General features: G+C 53.0%; 3 protein-coding genes across 3 annotated transcripts; all 3 read left to right on the top strand.

Moving 5' to 3' along the window:
• Nucleotides 1-1,334: 1,334 nt before the first annotated feature.
• Nucleotides 1,335-10,461, top strand: P4HB (prolyl 4-hydroxylase subunit beta). Its single transcript, XM_054170729.1, has 11 exons — nucleotides 1,335-1,562; nucleotides 1,925-2,131; nucleotides 2,881-3,014; nucleotides 3,223-3,360; nucleotides 6,141-6,245; nucleotides 6,514-6,639; nucleotides 7,023-7,223; nucleotides 7,855-7,975; nucleotides 8,197-8,378; nucleotides 8,813-8,899; nucleotides 9,440-10,461. The coding sequence occupies exons 1-11, from the start codon at nucleotides 1,409-1,411 to the stop codon at nucleotides 9,524-9,526; spliced, it is 1,542 nt and encodes a 513-aa protein (XP_054026704.1). The 5' UTR covers nucleotides 1,335-1,408; the 3' UTR covers nucleotides 9,527-10,461.
• Nucleotides 10,462-13,337: 2,876 nt separating this feature from the next.
• On the top strand, nucleotides 13,338-15,301 carry PPP1R27 (protein phosphatase 1 regulatory subunit 27). Its single transcript, XM_009898008.2, has 3 exons — nucleotides 13,338-13,602; nucleotides 14,670-14,820; nucleotides 14,985-15,301. Exons 1-3 carry the CDS (start codon nucleotides 13,416-13,418, stop codon nucleotides 15,106-15,108), a joined length of 462 nt encoding a protein of 153 aa, XP_009896310.1. The 5' UTR covers nucleotides 13,338-13,415; the 3' UTR covers nucleotides 15,109-15,301.
• Nucleotides 15,302-15,361: 60 nt separating this feature from the next.
• On the top strand, nucleotides 15,362-18,271 carry MCRIP1 (MAPK regulated corepressor interacting protein 1). The gene is made up of 5 exons (XM_054171003.1): nucleotides 15,362-15,476; nucleotides 15,563-15,617; nucleotides 15,687-15,805; nucleotides 15,904-16,002; nucleotides 16,112-18,271. Exons 2-5 carry the CDS (start codon nucleotides 15,610-15,612, stop codon nucleotides 16,174-16,176), a joined length of 291 nt encoding a protein of 96 aa, XP_054026978.1. The 5' UTR covers nucleotides 15,362-15,476; nucleotides 15,563-15,609; the 3' UTR covers nucleotides 16,177-18,271.
• Nucleotides 18,272-19,172: the final 901 nt, after the last annotated feature.

Raw genomic sequence — 19,172 nt, 5'->3', positions numbered from 1 at the left:
CCACATTGGACTCTGTGCCTGAAAAAGGCATCCAGTTCTGCACCCAGCCAAAGCTCCTGACCAGACAACTGCTTGTCCCAGCACTTGGGACAACCAGGTGATCTGCTAAGAATTGCTGGTCACCTTGTTCTGAATGATGCTTGCCTGGGGCACAAGGCCTAGCCCCTGCCAGGGGAAGTGAAAGGAGAGCAAAGAGGCGCAAAGAACATTGCAGGCAGGCACTGGCCCGGCAAATCATTAGGGTGTGGCTACGGCCCCCATCCCTGCTCCAGCACTTATCAGTCAGGCATCTAACAAGGGCCCACAGCTGCTGGCAGTACCAACACAGAAGTCTTTGCCTGGGGGCTCTCCTTCCCCAGCTGAGCTCCAAGAGCAACCAGGATGTGATGGCTGGTTCTTGTGGTGTGTCAGTAGATGCCTACAATGCGTTTTTCCCCTGCTGCACTGTCAAGGCTCATTTCTTGCCGACACTGCACAGAACACGTGCTGAACTAGAGCTTGCCACAAATAGCTCCTGCTCAGTACTGGAGGATCGACAGGATGCTCCCTGTGCCCAGCCTCCAACACACTGCACAGCTGTCTTCTCTGAAGGAAGGCATGGAGTGAGGCTGAGAGCCACCATGAGCCTCCAATGGGACCTCAACACTGCACTGGACCCCTCTGTCCCCACGGCCTATTTTCAGTTGTGACAGGGCTGCAGCCTCACACAAAGAGGCTTCTCTGAGCGGCAGCAGTGCGAGGCTTTACGCCAGACAACAGCCTGTGCAGGGGGAGCTCGGGGCAATGGGGCAGCGCGGCTGCGGTAGCACCGAGTAGCCACAGGGTAGGCTGGGCCTGGCCCCAGAACCAACCCTGAGCTCTACCCGCTGCCCCTTAGGCCGAGTACGCCTCTCCCAGGCTTCGTCCCAGCATCGAGCGCCGTAACGTGTCACCCGGCCCTTCGCCGCGCGGCCGCCGGAAGCGGCTCATTCGCTTCCGGGGTGAGTAAAAAAGCGGCGGCCGCGGCCCAGTCAGAATCCACCACGCTCGCCTGGCCGCGCGCACGCGCAATGCCCGCCCGCTGGGACCGCCCGAGTGCCACGTTCGAGGGCAGGTGGCCGGGTGAGGCAGCGGTGCTGACCAATCGCAGAAGACGCTGAGGAGAAAGGGGCCAATGGCGGCTCGCGGGAGGTGAGAGAGGTCTGCGGCCAACCCGCGGCGGAGGGCGAGGGGTGTGCCCAGGCCACTGACCAATAGAAGCTTGGCAGCGGTCCGTGTGGAGGGGCCGAGCCAATGGTGGACGGTGGCTGTGTGACGTACAGCGGCCAATGGGGCGCGGCAGCGGCTGGGGAGGGCGGGTTTATAAGTGGAGGCGGTGTCGCGGCCGCACGCCCGGCCTGGCTAGTCCCGACCCGCCGCCATCAGCGCCATGGTGGGGCTCCGCTCTATTGCCGCGCTGCTCTGCCTGCTCCTGCCGCCTTCTATGTTTGCTGCCCTGGAAGAGGAGGATGGCGTCCTGGTGCTGCGGGCCGCCTCCTTCGAGCAGGCCCTGGTGGACCACCGATACCTGCTTGTCGAATTCTGTAAGTCCGACGGGGATGGGGCGGGGGGGACGGGGGAGGATGCGGGACCGGGACCAGGAGGACCCGGCAGCGCGTGCTTTGGGGAGCGAGAGCGGCGCTGGGAGGACGGAAGAGCCTGGGGCGGGAGGTGTTGAGGGACTGGGTATTCCTGGCCTGGGGGCGGGGGCCGTGCGGGGCCTTGTGGACTACCGGAGCGCTCTGTTGGGCTGGGGGGGCGTCCAGACTCGGGGTGCGGCGTCTGTGCTGCTCTTGTCCCTGCAGACTGTCTGTTCTTGGGCTCTGCGAGCGCAGGAGGGTGGTGGGGCTGGGAAGGAGAGAGAGTGGGGCGGGGGTTCGGCCGATGTTGACTCTCTGTCTCGCAGATGCCCCGTGGTGTGGGCACTGCAAAGCGCTGGCGCCGGAGTACGCGAAGGCGGCGGCGAAGCTGAAGGCAGAGGGCTCAGAGATCCGGCTGGCCAAGGTGGACGCCACGGAGGAGTCGGAGCTGGCGCAGCAGTTCGGTGTGCGCGGCTACCCCACCATCAAGTTCTTCAAGAACGGTGATAAGGCCGCTCCTAAGGAGTACACAGGTGAGCCGGAGTGGCTGGCCCTGTGCCTGGCCCTGGGTGCAGAGGGCAACGACGTGGCTGCGGGTCTGTACACCTGGCCCCATGCTCCCGTGTGTGCTGACACGGCTGGACAAGGTTCATAGTGACAGTGATCTGGGGAGTGGCCTCGGGGTGGTGAGGAGTGTGTCTGTCTTCAGCAGATTTTTCTCACCTAAAGCTGGGGAAAGCCCTAATATGAGTTAAAGTAGTTGGAATTATTTCTCTTTGGAAAAGATCAGTCCAAGCTTAGCTTGACTTTACTTAAATAGTGTAGCACCCTGAACTGAAAAAATGCCTGAGTGGATGGGTGAAGAGGCAAACACAAGAGAGAGGTGCAAGGAAGACCAAGACACATTGAGTTCCGCTGAACCAGGCCATGTTATGCTGGATGCTGAGGCCAATGTCCAGAAAGCCAAGTGTGAAAGGAAAAGGTGATCCATTGCTTGAGCAATACTGCCATTTTGAAGTGCTGTATCACTGGTCAAAGTTTAAGGATGTGCTTGGGTTAAGTGCAAGCAGAGTGGACTCCTGGAAGCCTCTTGTACCTTGACTTCGCAATTAGGGATTAGCTTAATGACACCAGGAATGAAAGGGAAAGAGTTGTGTAAATGGTATCTTGATCCTTTCTGACCTCTTGGCCAGCTGCTGAGCACCTTGCCTGTAGATGTAGGGGGTTTGTGTCCTTGCACTTGATAGGAGGAAGAAGTCAATTGATGTTCTTTCTTGTGTAGCTGGCAGAGAAGCTGATGATATTGTCAACTGGCTGAAGAAACGCACTGGCCCAGCTGCAACTACACTGGCAGATGCTGCAGCAGCAGAGACGTTAGTGGATTCCAGTGAAGTGGTTGTGATTGGTTTCTTTAAGGTAGAGTTTGTGCTTCCACTTGAGAAGCTCTTGTCTGTGTCTGGGGCTCTCCCTGCTTTCTGTCACATCTGGGGAAGGTTCTCCCTGAGTTGTGAAACACTTTTTGTCCTGCCTTACTTGATCTTCCAGTTCTTTAGCTGGTAAGCCCTGGGATGTTTATACTGCAGTTTGACATGTCCTATGTGAGACACCTTTCTTTACTCTCCAGGATCTGACATCAGAGGCTGCAAAGGAGTTCCTGTTGGCAGCAGAAGCTGTGGATGACATTCCCTTTGGGATTTCCTCTAATGCTGATGTCTTCACAAAGTACCAGCTTAGCAAGGATGGTGTGGTCCTCTTCAAGAAGGTACTGGCTGGTGCAGAGTGTGAGCACCATGCCCAAATCTTCTGTGTTTTCTCTAATTAGATTCAAATAAGGGCAGCCCTGGACAAAACAATGGAGGATTCTGCACTGTTTGTCTGTTCCCAAGCCTCTGAGCCTGGGAGAACCAAAGCAGAGCTTGTAGCGCCTTTGTGGGCTGGGGAGCTCCAGGCTGGCAGTGGAGGGGCCTACAGTTGGCAGCTTTGTTGGTCCCCTGGCCTGACACTGCCCTCCAGGAGGTGCTTGGTTTTGAGTCCAAGCTGCTGCTTCCTTCACTTCCCTGGTTGCTCAGGTGTCTGACTGCAGTACAGTAATGATCAGTACAATCTTTAAAATATTGAGGGTTGTCACTAGTGAGGGCTTCTGTCCCTTGCCCTGAGCTTCAAAGGCCTCAAACAGAAGGATAATCAAGTTCTGCTGGCTTGTCATGGTGCTCTCTAATTGTGGCTTAAAGTTGCCTTTAAGCATACTCGGTTTGGCCTCAGTCAGTTGTCCCTGTGTCCAAGAGCTGTTTTGCCTCATACCGAGAGGGTTCCACAGCTCAGTGATTCCAGCAAAGTTCCTGAGGGGATTTGCAGTTCCAGCTGCTGAGGCTGGGGCACTTGGGTTATGTGCAGAGGGGTGCCAGCCATCACAGAATCAGAAATAAACTTACTGATCCCTTTTACTGTTAAAATGCAGGTCACTGGAATCAAATTCTAGGCCTGAGAATACAAGCAGAGGTTTCTTAGACTTGATACTACACATACAGGTGCAGTGAGCCAGGACAAAGCTGCTTGGGGTTCAGACTTACTAAACCTGTAATCTAATCAGTCATTAGTCTGACCTAAGACAGGCTAAAGAGTTGAATGAATTTTTTCAGTCTGTCCTTTTTTTAGCTAAAACAAGCATGTTTTATTCCACTGCACCTCTGAAATTGCAGTTACAGAGTGAGGAAATCCTCTCAGTATGGCTGAGGATGCAAGTAAATGAGCTGGCTAATGAGTTGAAAATGCCATGGTTTTGCAACTAGAGAAGCTGGGATGGGAGAAGTATTGGGATGGTAGTATTTTCGTTTTGACTGACTGATTCCCTGTCTCCCTCATCACATATATAGCATTCTGCAATCTGTGCTCTATTCATGACTAATGCTCAGCTGAAGTTGCTGTTTGCAGCAGTTTTTTCAACTTCTGTTCCTGTCCTTTGGCAAATGCTGAAGTGCAAACAGAAATGCTTCTCTAGAAGCCACCATCTCTTTGAGACACTGGGAGCACCAGCACTGGACTCTGAGCAGGGCCTGGGTTACAGCCAGGGCTTTTGTCACCAACTCAAGCTTTTTAGTTTGTTTGTTTTTTCATCTTGAGTGCTCTGCAGGATGGACTCGTGTTGTTTTGATGTACTGTCCTCTAACCATCAAGTCTGTGCACTGTTAAGTTTCCTCTGAACTGGGGCAATGGCAGGACCAGCCTTGAACAGTAAAGGAATTTGGAAGCTGTTTTCCATAAGTGTAGTCAGCTGGGGTATCTCTGGAATGAAAAGCATTTCTGTACCAGGCAACTTCTGTCAGGTGTTGGGAGTTGGAAGAACCTTGTTCCAAAAGGCTTCTCACAAGCCCCCAGGGTGCTGCAGATGTGCTTTGCTCTGTGTGGAAGAGAGGGAAGATACCTTCCAGCTGGCCGATGTTGCCTCCTTATTCCCATTCTGGTGTGGTACCATAATAGTGCCATGAGAGCTTGCAAATGCCCATCCCAAACCACGGTGAAAGTGAGCACCAGCAGTAACCAAATTCCAGAGCATGAGAGTCAGATTTTGTTTTTCAACTGACAGTTATGTTTTGGGGCTTTAGCTCAGCTTCCTGTAATTAGTTTGGTCTAAACTGTGAGGGTGCGTTGGCTCATTCTCATCTTACTGTATGAGCTGTCCAGAGTTGCAGAGATCCTCAAACAACTGTTCTGTGGGTGCTAAGGCAATGTTCAATACTCTTCAAAGTGTTTACAACATTAATTTCCAGTGTTAAGTGTTTTGCTGAGCTGTTAGCTGAGACTGGTATGCTTCCTCTAACAGTAGGTTATCTGAGTCCACCCTTTTGCTTCTGCCAGTAACTCAAGTGGTGCCTTGCCATGGGCCTGTGGTGTTATCCTGCACATCCTCTCTTTAACCTTCATGGTCTTCTACAGCTGTTCCCTTTTCAGGCTGTCAGGCAAGGTTCCAAGAATCCTGGTAAAGGGATACAGGTGAAGTCCCAATATAAAAATGGATCTGGCACCTCTAGTGCAATGTGCTTGTAAAACATGTGCTGTTGTCCTTGACAATAGACTGCAAGAGCCCCACAGCAGAGTAAAACACCATTTAATTGCAGTGCATGGTGGGCTGTGCTGTCAGACTGATTAATGTGTCTGCTCTGACCTGGCTCATTCCCGTGGAGCACAAAATTGCCCATGCTCTGGTAGCTTCTCCTGCTCTGCCTAACACCAAGCTGTAAGGCAGCTGCTGAAGCTCCTCCTTGGTGACCTGTTTCACACATCATTTCATCATTGTGCAGAGCAGTGCTGAGATCTAAGCTGTCTTGTTACTGCTTGACTTCTGCTGCTTGAAGGCTGTGCTTGCCAGGAAGAGGAACAGCTGGATCCAGGTTTGATGTGAACATGTGGTGACCTACTTGAGAGACAGAAGTCCCCGTACAGCTGAGATTCCACTGGGGCCATGGCTGGTGTAAATCCATTCTGATTTCTTGGAAGTTGTGTGGGATCTGGAAGTGTTCTAACAGTGGCTTTGTTTTTGTGCAGTTTGATGAAGGTCGTAATAACTTTGAAGGGGATCTCAAAAAAGATGATTTACTGAACTTCATCAAGGCTAATTCATTGCCTCTGGTCATAGAGTTCACTGAGCAGGTGGGTATCACTTTAGATACCAGGTAAGGCCTCCATGTAGTTGCTGTATGAATATAACAAAGCTGAAGCTGTAGGCTGTGGTTGTGTTTATTTTGGAACTGACACTAGTTTGTTAGGAAGATGTGTGAAGAACTCGGGGGAAGGGAGGCACAAGCTTCCTGTTCAGAGTCCTCCTGGAATACTGGAGGTTTATGTGGTCCAGCCAGAACAGCAGAGCCAAGCTGGTCTTGACACCGATTTTATTCTTAACGTGTTTTCTGCTTTTCAGACTGCTCCTAAAATCTTTGGAGGAGAGATCAAGACTCACATTCTGCTGTTCCTACCAAAAAGTGTGTCTGGCTATCAGGAGAAACTGGACAACTTCAAGAGTGCAGCTGGAAACTTCAAAGGGAAGGTGAGAGGGTTTTCTTGGATTGAGTTGTGCCCACCTCATGCGAAGAAGTGCAGCACTGTCTGTATCCACTGAACAGCTGTGGAGGACTTGCAGCTAGTGCTGTCTGTACTGGTCTCTGCTTGCACAGCTGCTGAAGGAGTAGCAGTTAACTCCTGACTTTCCTCCTTGTGCATGCAGATGTGACTCTCAAGACAATCAGTGCCAGGTCTGTGCATGTGCTGCTTGTACTGCTGCAGCTCTAGTGCTTGTGCCCTGACAAGATGCCTTCTTCATGGGCTCAGAGGGAAGAGCAGCCAGTTCAGCTGCTTCTTGTGCAGGGGTGTGTAAAATATCAAGGTACTTGTCCTCACCATATTCTTTGTTTCCCCCCCCACCCCCCCAAGATCCTGTTCATCTTCATAGACAGTGACCATACTGACAACCAGAGGATTCTGGAGTTCTTTGGCCTCAAGAAAGAGGAATGTCCAGCTGTACGTCTGATCACACTGGAGGAAGAAATGACCAAATACAAACCTGAATCAGATGACCTCACAGCAGACAAGATCAAAGAGTTCTGTAACAAGTTCCTGGAGGGCAAGATCAAGGTAATTAAGATCAATGGTGCCAGTGGTAACCTGTTGGCTGAGCAAGCATAAAAAAAATCCTCCCTGTAAGGAGCTGTGTGAGTCATCAGGAGAAAATGCTTCAACCAACATACAGGATATCTAGTGGGCTTTATGCTGAGGAATGAAAGGCAAAGATACTGGAGTGTGAAGACTGTAGGGAAGGAAGTTATGTGCTGGCATTCAAGTAAAGTATGAGCCTGATCTTTCTGCTGCTTATGGTAACTGCTGTTTATCCAGCAGATGGTGGAAGGTGTGAACTTGGGTGGCACAGCTTAAAGAGCTTTCAGCTCTGATCTGCTGGAGGTAGCCATATGAAGCTTGGCTAAACTCAGTCCTGTGGTAATGGCACTGTCAGCAGTACTAATTCCTTCCTGCAGAGCTCAGTTGCTGTTCTCTGAACAAGAGCACCTGGTATTCCTGCTTGCTTGGGGTGGGAAAGACTTTCTATAAGGAGAAGAGGAAGTGACTGATTCATCTGATTGCTCACACCTCTGAGCCATTTCAGGCACTGAGATGATGTAAACTTGGGCTTTCCAGGATCTGTGATGGCATGTACACTCCTAGCAGCTATGTGGCAAACTGTTTATCTGAATTTCACTTCTTATTCCAGCCCCACCTGATGAGTCAAGATCTTCCTGAAGACTGGGACAGGCATCCTGTCAAAGTTCTAGTTGGGAAGAACTTTGAAGAAGTTGCTTTTGATGAGAATAAGAATGTCTTTGTAGAGTTCTGTAAGTGTCTTTCAACAGCTGATTCCAAGTAACTGCCATGAGGCAAGTGCCAAAACAGTGTGACTGGGATTAGTCAGGGAGAAAGCATCTTGCAGAATCTAAGCTACAAAGGGAGTGCCTGGGTTGAAAAGATGTGTGTGAACTGTCTGCTATGGGGGCAGAGGGGGAGCAGTGGTAACTCATTAGGCTGTTGGTACTAATGATATTTTTGTAATTAACAGATGCCCCCTGGTGTGGTCACTGTAAGCAGCTGGCTCCTATCTGGGACAAGCTGGGAGAGACCTACAGGGACCATGAGAACATTGTCATTGCCAAGATGGATTCGACAGCCAACGAAGTGGAGGCAGTGAAAATCCACAGCTTCCCCACGCTCAAGTTCTTCCCTGCAGGCTCTGGCAGAAATGTAAGAAGGCAGCTGACCTTTAATAGATCATCACTTAACAAGGGAGCTCTAGCAGTGCTGGAGCTTGTTCTGGTTGAGGCCTTTGGGAGGGTTGTCCATTCTGTAGGGATGGAATACATTGAGTCTACAGGACATCAAGACCCTCTGGGGGGCTGGGCTGTAGGAAGGAGTTTGGTGGGGGTGGGAAGTGGGTTTGGGGAAGAGAGGGAGCATAGCAGAGGACAGTGTGCTCATCTGCAGGCTATTCTTTCCTCGCAGTGATCTCTGAAGTCTAGTGGCTGAGCTGTTTTCCTTCGTCTCGTATGGGTGAAGGTGAATTTTTAAATTCCCTTTTGCTTGGCATGTGAACTGTTGCTCAGAAAGAGAATTCTCCTCCTCAGGGGTGTGGTTCTGTAGGTCCCCATAACCATTCTCTTTGTTTTTTTCCTGTGTAGGTAATTGACTATAATGGGGAGAGGACACTAGAAGGCTTCAAAAAGTTCTTGGAGAGTGGTGGTCAGGATGGGGCAGCAGCTGATGATGTGAGTAACATCAGAATGTGGGGCATGGGTTGGGTCTGGTGCCGAGTCTGAAGTCCTAAATGGGTTTTGTGACAGGAGAGAATACTGCTGATCAAAAGTACCCACATAAAATAGGACCTGGTTGGCTACTGGCCTGTGATGGATTCCTTTTGGGTGTGAAGGAAATGTTCTTTGGAGGCTTAAACACAAATGTATAGAAACTGCTCATACTATAACCTCTAAATTTGCACAAGCTGTCTCTGGTTGTTGTGCAAAGTGAATACTTAGAGGGCTTGTTCCTCACTGAGAGTGCTGCTCTGCCCACAGCTTGGGCAATATGATGACAGTGTGCGAAGCCGGAAGCTCCTCATCTGCTGGGTGCTGCAGGTACCCAGCTGTTGGGGTTCCTGATCCTTAATTTTCAGATCCAGAGCTTTTGGTAGAAGTCTCTGGGTGTTCTGTTAATGTGGCAGCAGTGACCAGGTCAGAGATGTTGTTCTGTGCTTGCATTTGGATCTGCCTAGTGTGCCAGAAACCTGTAGCTGTCTGTAACCTCTACAGGATCTGGAGGATGTGGAGACAGATGAAGAAACAGACCTTGAGGAAGGTGATGATGATGATCAGAAACTCCAAAAAGATGAATTGTAAAGAGAAGACTGATCTACAGCACCCAAAAAATCAAGACACTAAATTGGCTGCTGTTATGCAGCCCAGCAAGGCAGAAACCCATTAAGATTTAAAGCAGAAGGTGAATGACTGAAAATCCAGGGATTGGCTTCTAAAGTAACACTTTACCCTCACTTGTCCATACACTTCTCTTTCTTTTCACTTTTGAGAAGGGATCTGTCACTAGGTAGCCAGCCCAGCCAGCTGGGCTCTTTTTTTATTGTGATGTACTTTTTTTGTACACAGCTTTTGTTTGAAGTATTCTGTCCTTCTGGGTAGAAGCAGATTGTGAAGTGGTAGTACAAGTTTAATGGCCCAACATTCTGGAGCCTTGCCACTAACATCTTCCAAGAAAGCTTTTATTTCTTTTCAAACTGAAGCCTGTAGCTGATTTCTGCACTCAGCAGGGTCCTTAATGGCCTCAGCTGTTCTTCCCTGGAATCAGCCTTCAGTGTCTGTAGGGAACAGGTAGAAGGCTGCTGACATCATCCTGGTGAAAGGTGTAACTAAGGTGCTTCTCTTCACACTGGCCAGATGTTTTCTTTCCCCTCTGCTCTAAAACACTTGGAGATGACTATTCCAAACACCTGGAAGGGTGGAATACTGTATGCACTGGCTGTGGCAGGCTCTGAGGGTGGAGGTGGTCTAAAGACCTAGCTGTGTTGCCATCCTTTCGATCAAATGCAAGACTTTTGCAATCCCTTTCCATGCATCATTTTGAGTGGGTTGACCAAGGCAAGTGGGGTGGTGTGGGAGGGCCTGATAAAATAGAACAAACAAGGACATTTGCAATTACTGGGTTTGGGGAGGAACTTGAACAGGGGAGTGCCTCAAAGGCCTGAGCTGCATCAGGCTGGTTCTTAGCATTCCGCTGAAGTAACATTGGAACCGAATTTGTTGGCCAAATAAAGTTGAGATTTTAATACTATTCTGCCTGTCTTTATCAGAATGTACAACAAATACAACTGAGCCTGTCCTGAGAGACGATCATAATTCTAGGGTGGTTCTCAGGGGCCTCTGCCAGAATCATTTGTCAGCTTTCTCAAGCTTTAACAGTTGCTTTTCTCAAACATGCTCTCTTCTGAACAATAGCAGTTGTGCAGATGGCTTCTGGTGCCTTAACCTGAAGAAATTTGTGCTGTGACCTAAACAAATGATGGGCAGGATGACCACTCATGTCCAGATTCAGTCAGCTTGGGCAGACAGTAGCTTTGTTAGCAGTGAAGGGGACATGTTCTTGGGCTCCAAAGCCAAGTAGTCTGCTTGCCAGCTGGCCAGAGGCAAGTGGAAACCTTGGTGCCCTCAAGCAGTTCAACAAGGAATTTGCCTCCAAGGAAAGATGGAGCTGCCTGTAGCTTGGCTAGTCAAGCACACGTGATCCAGTGAGCAACACTGCTATTTTCAAGCCAGACATTGCTGGAAATATTTTTGTTGGAAAACTTGCTATAAATGTCACACAGGAGGGCATAGCAAAGCTAAAGGGCAGCTCAGGACGTTCCTGGTGTGGTAGAATGATGTGCAACACTCCCACCTGTCTTCAGCTCTAGCCGCCTGTGCTTCCTCTGGGAGCAGAACTCTGGCTGAGTCCTGTGTGCACACAAAGCTTTGGTGCAGCAGGGCTGGGGCTGAACCAGGGATTGCTCACTGTGGGGTCAGAAAATGGTGTTTGGTAACAGAACAGGCATAACTTGTGGATATGTGGAAAAGGACCTTGGAGGGTGCTTTCCTCTGGGCCTTGTTCTTGTCATAGCCTGGCTGGCATGGCTGTAACCCACAGAGCTGGCAGTGCTAGTGTGTTGGGGTTGGTTAGTGGTAGTTGCCTTGTGTTTTGGTGGGGAGGAAGAGAGCACTCTGAGTAACAAGTTCTATTAGAAGGTGCTGGTTAGGACTAGGCTGAAAAAGGTCTGTTTGGGGGAGCCAGAGTCTAAATAAGGCCGAGCTCTTTGGTGGTTCTGTTTATGAGCTGAGACTTGCTTTGCCCAGCTCAGGGGAGGGGGCTTGCTTGTACATCAGAGGACTCCTCTACCAGCTAGAGTCATGTCATGCACACAGCTAATTGCTTTTCCAAGAAAGCAGGCTCAAAGTGTTCAGTCTTCACAGCAGACAACTTGGCCTCCCTCTCAAGCCACGTTCTGCCTGATGTAACCATCTGCAAGGTGCTTGGAAAATAGATCAATGTGTTTGCCAGAGGATAAACAAGTGCAGGCAGCTCTCAGGTGTGGCTGGCTGAGATGTGTCCTCACTGCTGGAGGTGTTCAGGAGCAGGGTCTGTTGCACAAGGGGCAGACTGAAATCTCTGAGTCCTAGTGTGGGACAGGGATGTCTCCTGACACACGTGCCTGGATGGTCCTTGCTAGTATGAATCGGTACAAGTGGAGAAGAGGAGGCTCAGACCTTATTGCTGTCTACAACTACCTGAAGGGTGGTTGTAGCCAGGAGGGGGTTGGTCTCTTCTCCCAAGCAACCAAAACAAGAGGACACAGTCTTAAGCTGTGCCAGGGGAAATTTAGGCTCGAGGTGAGGAGAAAGTTCTTCACTGAGAGAGTCGTTCACCATTAGAATGTGCTGCCCAGGGAGGTGGTGGAGTTACTGTCCCTGGAGGTGTTCAAGAGGGGACTGGACGTGGCACTTGGTGCCATGGTTTAGCCATGAGGTCGGTGGTGACAGGTTGGACTTGATGATCTTTGAGGTCTCTTCCAACCTTGGTGATTCTGTGAAGTGGCCAAGCTTTGATGGGAAAAAGCACAGAGGAGCAGATATTGTGTGAACCTTTGATGGATCTGACGGACTCCTCCATGGTAGATGATGTTTTGGGCCCTTGAAACGCAAGTAATGAGTGCAGGAGCTGTCTGGTGGTGGTGCTATTCTTCAGCTCTTCTTCTCTGGTGGTTTTGTAGAAGCTTGTCTTGGTTCCAGGTTTGAAGTAGGACACTGAACACCATGGACTGGCATAGGCTTCTGGTTCTGCACCTACACTGGGAGCACCAGCAGCATCTCTGTCCTCACAAATGCACTGATGACATCCCACACATGGTGGTATTCTCCACACTTAACTTTGCACTGTCACACAGGCATGCTGGGAAGCACAGCTCATGCTGCTTTCTGGTTGTCTGATGCAACCACAGGAGAGTGACTTAACTCTGAATGTATTTGGCATCAGAGCTCTGAGATGTCTGCATTGCATTGTGCTGGCAGGTACAGGGGGCAGCTGGTTCCCCTCCTTTGGTGATGCTTTATCTTTCCTGGGCACATGCCTATGTGGGCTTGGTGCTGGGAAGTTCTGTTTCCAGGCCCTTGTGCTCCTCTGAGGGGCTGTCTCCCAACAACAGCAAGAGGAGGTTTGACCCCTTGGATGGAGACATCAACAGGTGGATGGTAAAATGAGACATCAACTTCTGTCCAGAAGTGGGAGGCTACGAGCCCAGGCGGCTCAGTTACAAAGTGTCATGGCAAATATTGAGCCACACATCCCCAAAATAGCCTGCGGGAGCCTATATAACCCAGGGCCGCTTGAGAGCACTCAGTCTTGGGCCCAGGGCCTACAGGTGAGCTGCTTGGGCCCAGCACCACCTCCTGCATGCAGCATAGGAGCATAGCCAAAGCCCTGCAGCTGAGACCGACGCTCACCCACCGGGGGACGCGCACACGGACGTTTGGACCCACCAGGGACACAGACACGGAGGGACTGCAGCGCTGCAGGTGCTCTCACACTTCTGCGGCAAAGAGAAGCCTGCTGGGCAGAAGAGGAGAAAACAGCACTGCAAAGCCAAGGAGCAGTAGGGCCAGAAAACACTGAGCAACTCCAGCTGCTTCTGCAGCCCCACAGGCCTCTGGTCTTCCTCCTCTGCAGTGTCTGAAGGCTGTGATCAGCATGAGGGACTGTTGCCCATCCTCAGTGTCCCAGTACAGTCGGTATGTCCCCAGACTGAGAGCCTCGCGCACTGTGCACTTCCCCAATGACATCGTCTTTCAGGACCACATCAAGCAAGGAGACCTGGAGCAGGTGGGCAAATTCATACGTGCCAGGAAAGTGACACTGGACACCATCTACCCTTCTGGTGAGTGCTGCTGGGGCTGGCAGAACTGAAATCTGCACAATGGCACAGCTCAGCTGGACTGTGAGGGAGATGAGAATGAGCTGTGAGGCCAAAGCTTGGACATAGGTCACCTATAGCAGAATCATAGGTTGGAATTGAGTCATTCTTCTCCCCGGGAGGAGTGGTGGCCCAAATTTCATCTCTAAGGGCTCTAAGAGGGCCCTGTGGCAGGGCATCAACACCTCCCTTCAACAGCATGGCCAGCATATGCTGAAGGAACGGGGTGGGTCCTTCAAAGAATGATGGTACACCTGCAGTGTGGCAGGATCTAGAGAAGCAGCAGCAAGGGCAAGCCAGGCTGCAAAGCTCCTGATGGGACAGTGGAACTCCTGCCTCCCACCATGGTTTGAGGGAAAAAGCTGAGAGAAGCATATTTTCTTCTTGGCTCTTTCCATTTCCCACAAAAGAGAATGTGATGTGTGTTCTCTTACACACATCTGGAGTCGTGGACTTGCAGTACTTCTGTTTATGAGGAAGGCATGGTCTTAATGTTTGCACCCAGCCTCACTAGCAACTGTGGAATGCCTTGATCTGTACTGACTGGTACAGTACAGTGCAGAGCTCAGATTTGTCTTTTTCTTGCATTTGGCTTCAGTTTCTCCTGTCACACGACCACAGAAAGGTCTCAAATGGCCCCAGGCTTCCTCTTCTCCATGCTGGTTGCTTCATTACTTGTTCCATAAGGTGTTTTTAAAACTCATACAGAGTAGGACCCCAGAGAACCTTCTCATGTTCCCTAGCTGGACTCAGAGCAGGCCCCTTGGCTGGGAGCTCTACAAGAGGGCAGCTCCTCCCCCTTTAAACTGCCCTGCCTGGCCTAGTGGGCAGGTGGGTGCTATGCCATGTTAGATAGCTGTAGATGTGCTGTAGAAGGGGAACAGAAACTTGTGGCAGCTCCTCTTGCTTCCTCAGTCTGTGGGGAAAGAAACAATCTAGAGTGTTTGCTGCCCTCTGCTATATCCTGTATTTATAAGCTCAGCATGAACACTGCTCCCCCAATACAGGTCTAAATCATCCTTTCCTTCCAGGAATGGCAGCTCTCCACGAAGCTGTGCTGACTGGAAACCTGGACTGTGTCAAGCTGCTGGTTAGATATGGTGCTGACATCCACCAGAAAGATGAGGAAGGATGGACGCCCTTGCACATGGCCTGCAGTGACGGCTATGCTGACATAGCCAGGTGAGGCTATGGGACAGCTCGCCTGGGCTGGGACAGGGTGTCTCCAGCCCTGTGAGGGTGCCCGCTACCTGTGATGCATGTGGGGCTGCCCCAGCTTTCGGGGCCACGGCAGCCAACAGAGGGGAGGGTGCCCGCCGCCCCACTCAGTTCCTTCTCTCCTGCAGGTACCTCATCTCCCTCGGGGCCAGCCTAGAGGCCACCACTGACGACGGGGAGACGCCCTCAGACCTCATCGACCCCGAATACAAGGACCTGGTGGAGCTCTTCGAGGCCACCACGATGGGCTGAGACGGGGCACGAAGAGGAGCAGGCCTCCGGGGGCCGGGGCGGCAGGACTGCGTCGGCCCGAGGACCGGGCCTGGGCTGGGCCTGGGCCGGCGGCCGGGCAGGGCTCGCTCGGTACCGCGTCTCGGAAACACTTTGTACTTTTCCAATAAAGCATCCTTGACTTCGCCGCCACCTGCAGCCCTTGCGCCGGGAACCGGGGCCAGGGGCGGGGCGGGTGAGAGGCTGGCCCGGCATGACGTCACACGGAAAGGGCGGGGCCGCTGCTGGGCGGGGTTGCGCCTGTCGGAGGGGGGCGGAGCGGTTGCGCCTGCGCGCTGCGGCGCTTCCGTCGCGGCCCGAGGGCGAACGGAGGCGGGAGCCGGGCCCAGGTGAGGGGCGCGCGTTGCCATGGCGACGGGCGGGGGCCGGCCCGCGGCCTAGCCCGGCCTGGCCGCCCTCTCCTTTCTCCCCGCAGCCGCGCCGAGCCGAGCCGCGCCGAGCCGCCGCCGCACCGACAACGCCATGGCCAGGTGAGCCCCGCCCGGCCCCAGGCCCAGCCGCGGCCACGGGCCCGGCTCAGCCCCGCGTTTTGCTTTCAGCTCCCCCGTGTCCCGCGTGGTCTACAACGGGAAGCGGAGCGGCGGCCCACGCTCCCCCGGCGCCGGCAGCGAGATCTTCACGCCGGCCCACGAGGAGAACGTGCGTTTCATCTACGAGGGTAAGCGGGGGTGGAGGCCGCGGGGCTCGGGGGACCCCGGCTGCGGCGGGGCCTGCGCCCAGGTTGAGGCGAGCGGTCCCTGATGCCCGTCCCCGCAGCCTGGCAGTGCGTGGAGCGCGACTTGCGCAGCCAGATGGGCTCCGAGCGCGGCCTGGTGGAGGAGTATGTGGAGAAGATGCCGAACCCTAGCCTCAAAGGTGAGGGGTGGGGAGGAAACCTCCCTCGGCTCCTGCCGGAGGGGACGGCCAGCCGCGGGGAGCTGTGGTGCGGCCTCTGCCGCCAAAGTGTCTCCTGTCTTCCCTGCAGCGTTTAAACCTGTTGACCTGGGTGATCTGAAGAGGAGGAACACACAGGATGCAAAGAAGTCTTAAGGCGAGTCCTCCCTGTGGATCGGCAGCTCTCCTAAGGTCCTCAAGCAGATTTAATTTGAGATTTTGTGTTGATTTCCTCCTCTGGTCTGTACTCCCAAAAGCCCGAAGGAGAGCCAGTCAGCTTTGGGGCTGGCTCTGAAGCTACCTGGAATCAAAAGATGCTCAGGGGCTTGCTGAGGATGCCCAGAGCCTGTTGCAAAGGATTCCAGTCCCCCACTCATAGCTTTCTCTGGCCTCAGGCTGTCCTTCCCCACTTCATCCTGGGCTCCTACATCTCCTGTTCTTCTTCCATCTCTGCCTCTGGCACACTGAGCTCATGGGCTCCTTGGGTTCTGCTTTGTGGCCGGGCAGAGCCAAGTGGCTCTGTTATTGGTAAGGGCAGTGCTAGTTCTCTGCTCCTTTCCGTGCACCAGGTTACATAGCTGCTGGGGCAGGCTAGGGGAAGGAGGGAGACTTGGATCTGTCTTTGTGCCTGGGAACAGATGAGCAGCCCCAGTTCAACACTCCTTGTGCAGCTGACTTCTGGGCAGGGCACACTCCAGCTGTTCCTTGCTCCCTTGTGGGAGTGTTTAATTTGTACCTGGGCTGCTGGTGCTTGGGACCCATCGGTGCTGCCAGAGCTCCTGGCTCTGTATTTGAGGCTGGATTTTCATTGTGCTTAGGTTAGGCCAGGTCCCTATGGTGCTTGAAGTGGAGCTGCTCCTCTCCCAGTAGAGGGAGAGGGACTGGGTGTCAGCCTTGGCTGCAGCCCCAAGCACCTAAGAGGTGCTTGGATGAGGGTGCTGGGCTGTGTTCAGCCCCTCCTGGCTCAGTGCTCTCGCAGCTTCAGGAGAGGTGGCAGCAGCGGGCTTGGGGGGTCAGCTGGTGCTGACTGTGTGGAAAGAAGCTTATTGGCATCCTCGCTGGAGCAGCGCTGTGCTCTTTTATACTAACACCGCTTTCCAGGCGTGTGCCCTCGGAAGAGACCTGGCCTCTGCAGCTGGCAGAAATGCCACTGGGGGGGCAGGCCACAGCCAGTATAACTTGCCCTGGTAGGAGGCACTCTGGGCACCCTCCCTCCTGGCTAGGCTCAGATGGTTTCTGCATCATCACCGCTGAGCGAGGGAGAGCAGCAGTGCCATCCTCACCTGTCTGAGCAGACCAGCCATGCCCACCGTGCCTCTGTGCCCGCAGCAACCTGTGGGGAGCAGCCCCCTGCCCGCCTGTGCTCTGAGCTGGCAGGGAGGGGGCTGCCAGGGCCTGCCCAGCACCAGTGGCTTCAGGAGGGGGCTGGGGGAGAGCTAGGTCTGCCATTACCTTTCCTTTGTTGAGTCGTTGAGCTGTACTGTTCCCTTTCCTTTTTTTTTGTTTTTTTTTTTTCTGTTGTCTGTCACTTGAGGAGTGTTGTAAATAAAAGCTGGTGTCCTTTTGGGTCTGCCTCAGTGTGATGCTGCCCTTAGCACCTGCTCCTGGCGTGGGGCAAGGCCTATCCCTTAGTTCTTGGCCACCCAGGTTGTGTCTGGTGCTGGAGCAGCATGTGGACTCTACTCAGCCCCTCCAGCAGTGCTGGTGTTGTGCTTGGTGCAGTGCTGTGAAGGCCTGGGAGAAGGTGGCCTTGGTCCTAGCCAGCTGTTGCCTGCCCAGTCCTTCCTTGGTTGCCTGCTGTTCTGCCCATGCACCCGCAGCCTGTCTGGGGCAGAGCCCTGGTTCTTCCTTACTTTAGAGTCCCAAGACATTTCTATTTTATCATTTAAATCCTGTCTTTTCCATTTTGGACTTCAGCATGGACAGTAAAGGCCAGGGCTGTCTGTGCCATGTCAAGCCTGACCTAGCCCTAAGGAGAGGTAATGTAGAGAGGGAAGCTGCCTCTTACTTATTTATTTTTCTTTCCAGAAGGGATCTTGCCCTTGTTTTGGGCTCTTAGTTGCCCTGCAAGGTGTGCAGCTGGGCACTACGTGCTGGTAGCACAATGCCCTTGGGTGCTGGCAGCCCTCCTACGCACCAGCATCCCTGGAGCTGTCGCTGGACCAAAGATTTAAATGTTGAGACTATTAATACACTCATATCCTCTTCCCTTCCCTGCTTTAATGGCATTAAACTATACTTAGCATTGCTAGAATTTCTCCTCAAGTGCATCTCTACCCTTAGCCATGACCCTGTTTATCTCCCATCACCAAAACGTTCCTGGGGTGCTTGCATGCCGGGGCGCGCTGCCCGATTCCAGCACAGCGAGATGCAGCCTCAGCCTCCTGTTGTTGCTGACTGCTGGAGCTGCCTCAGGCTGCTCTCTTACCCTGGCACTGCCAGGCACTGGGGGCAGCAGGGGCAAGGTGACAGTGCTTTCTACCATTGCCCCTTTCCCTTGATGTGTCTTTCAGGACAGGCCCTGTGGGTTGCCTTCTGTCTGGAAAGTGTGGCAGGTGAGTGAAGCTGCCCTGCCGGAAGTCCTGATTGCATCCAGGGCCATGTGTCTGTGTCCCACGGGGATGGGAAGAGGCTCTGCTGGGCCACTGGTGCTGAGGGAAGGTGACTCTTCCTAGCCAGCTCCTGGGGAGCCTCCACACCTTGGGCTGTGTGGTGCTAGGGGAGCAAGATGGGGCTGTGGGCACAGGCAAGAGCTGCACCAGCATGCCAGGAGCTGGCCCCATGCTGCTCACACAGCTGGCCTGCAGCTGCCCCAATGCAGCTCCTTTGTGGGTCATGCTTGAACAGGGCAGCCAGCTGGCTCACTGCTCTGACAGCTGGGCTGCCATGGAGCCCAGCACTGTTCCCCACAGCTGGGCACACACCACAGTCCTCATCTGGGGCTGTCCGAGGGGCTGCAGCAGTGTCCCCAAGCCCAAGGGCATGCACGGGAGGTCCGGCAGCTGTCCCTTTCTTAAAGGCACAGCCTAAAACTGTCACACCACCCCTGCTGGCCTCCGCCTTGGTTTTGTCTTGACTCGGGCACTGTAAAGCCGGAGGCAAAGCAACCGCTCAAACTCTAATGAAATGTACAAAAATCATTCTATAAACGG

The sequence above is a fragment of the Dryobates pubescens genome, chromosome 20, assembly GCF_014839835.1.
Source record: "Dryobates pubescens isolate bDryPub1 chromosome 20, bDryPub1.pri, whole genome shotgun sequence".
Lineage (NCBI taxonomy): Eukaryota > Metazoa > Chordata > Aves > Piciformes > Picidae > Dryobates > Dryobates pubescens.
The sequence above is the reverse complement of the archived record's forward strand: the minus strand, read 5'-3'. Positions and strand labels throughout refer to the sequence as shown.

Bases quoted from the DNA above. Each gene is read 5' to 3' on its own strand.
- P4HB (XM_054170729.1), top strand. From the start codon at position 1,409: ATGGTGGGGCTCCGCTCTATTGCCGCGCTGCTCTGCCTGCTCCTGCCG. The intron at 2,132-2,880 runs GTGAGCCGGAGT...TTTCTTGTGTAG, and splicing joins CGCTCCTAAGGAGTACACAG to CTGGCAGAGAAGCTGATGAT. The intron at 8,900-9,439 runs GTGAGTAACATC...TAACCTCTACAG, and splicing joins ATGGGGCAGCAGCTGATGAT to GATCTGGAGGATGTGGAGAC.
- PPP1R27 (XM_009898008.2), top strand. From the start codon at position 13,416: ATGAGGGACTGTTGCCCATCCTCAGTGTCCCAGTACAGTCGGTATGTC. The intron at 13,603-14,669 runs GTGAGTGCTGCT...CTTTCCTTCCAG, and splicing joins GGACACCATCTACCCTTCTG to GAATGGCAGCTCTCCACGAA. The intron at 14,821-14,984 runs GTGAGGCTATGG...TCTCTCCTGCAG, and splicing joins GGCTATGCTGACATAGCCAG to GTACCTCATCTCCCTCGGGG.
- MCRIP1 (XM_054171003.1), top strand. The intron at 15,806-15,903 runs GTAAGCGGGGGT...CCGTCCCCGCAG, and splicing joins CGTGCGTTTCATCTACGAGG to CCTGGCAGTGCGTGGAGCGC. The intron at 16,003-16,111 runs GTGAGGGGTGGG...TCTTCCCTGCAG, and splicing joins GCCGAACCCTAGCCTCAAAG to CGTTTAAACCTGTTGACCTG.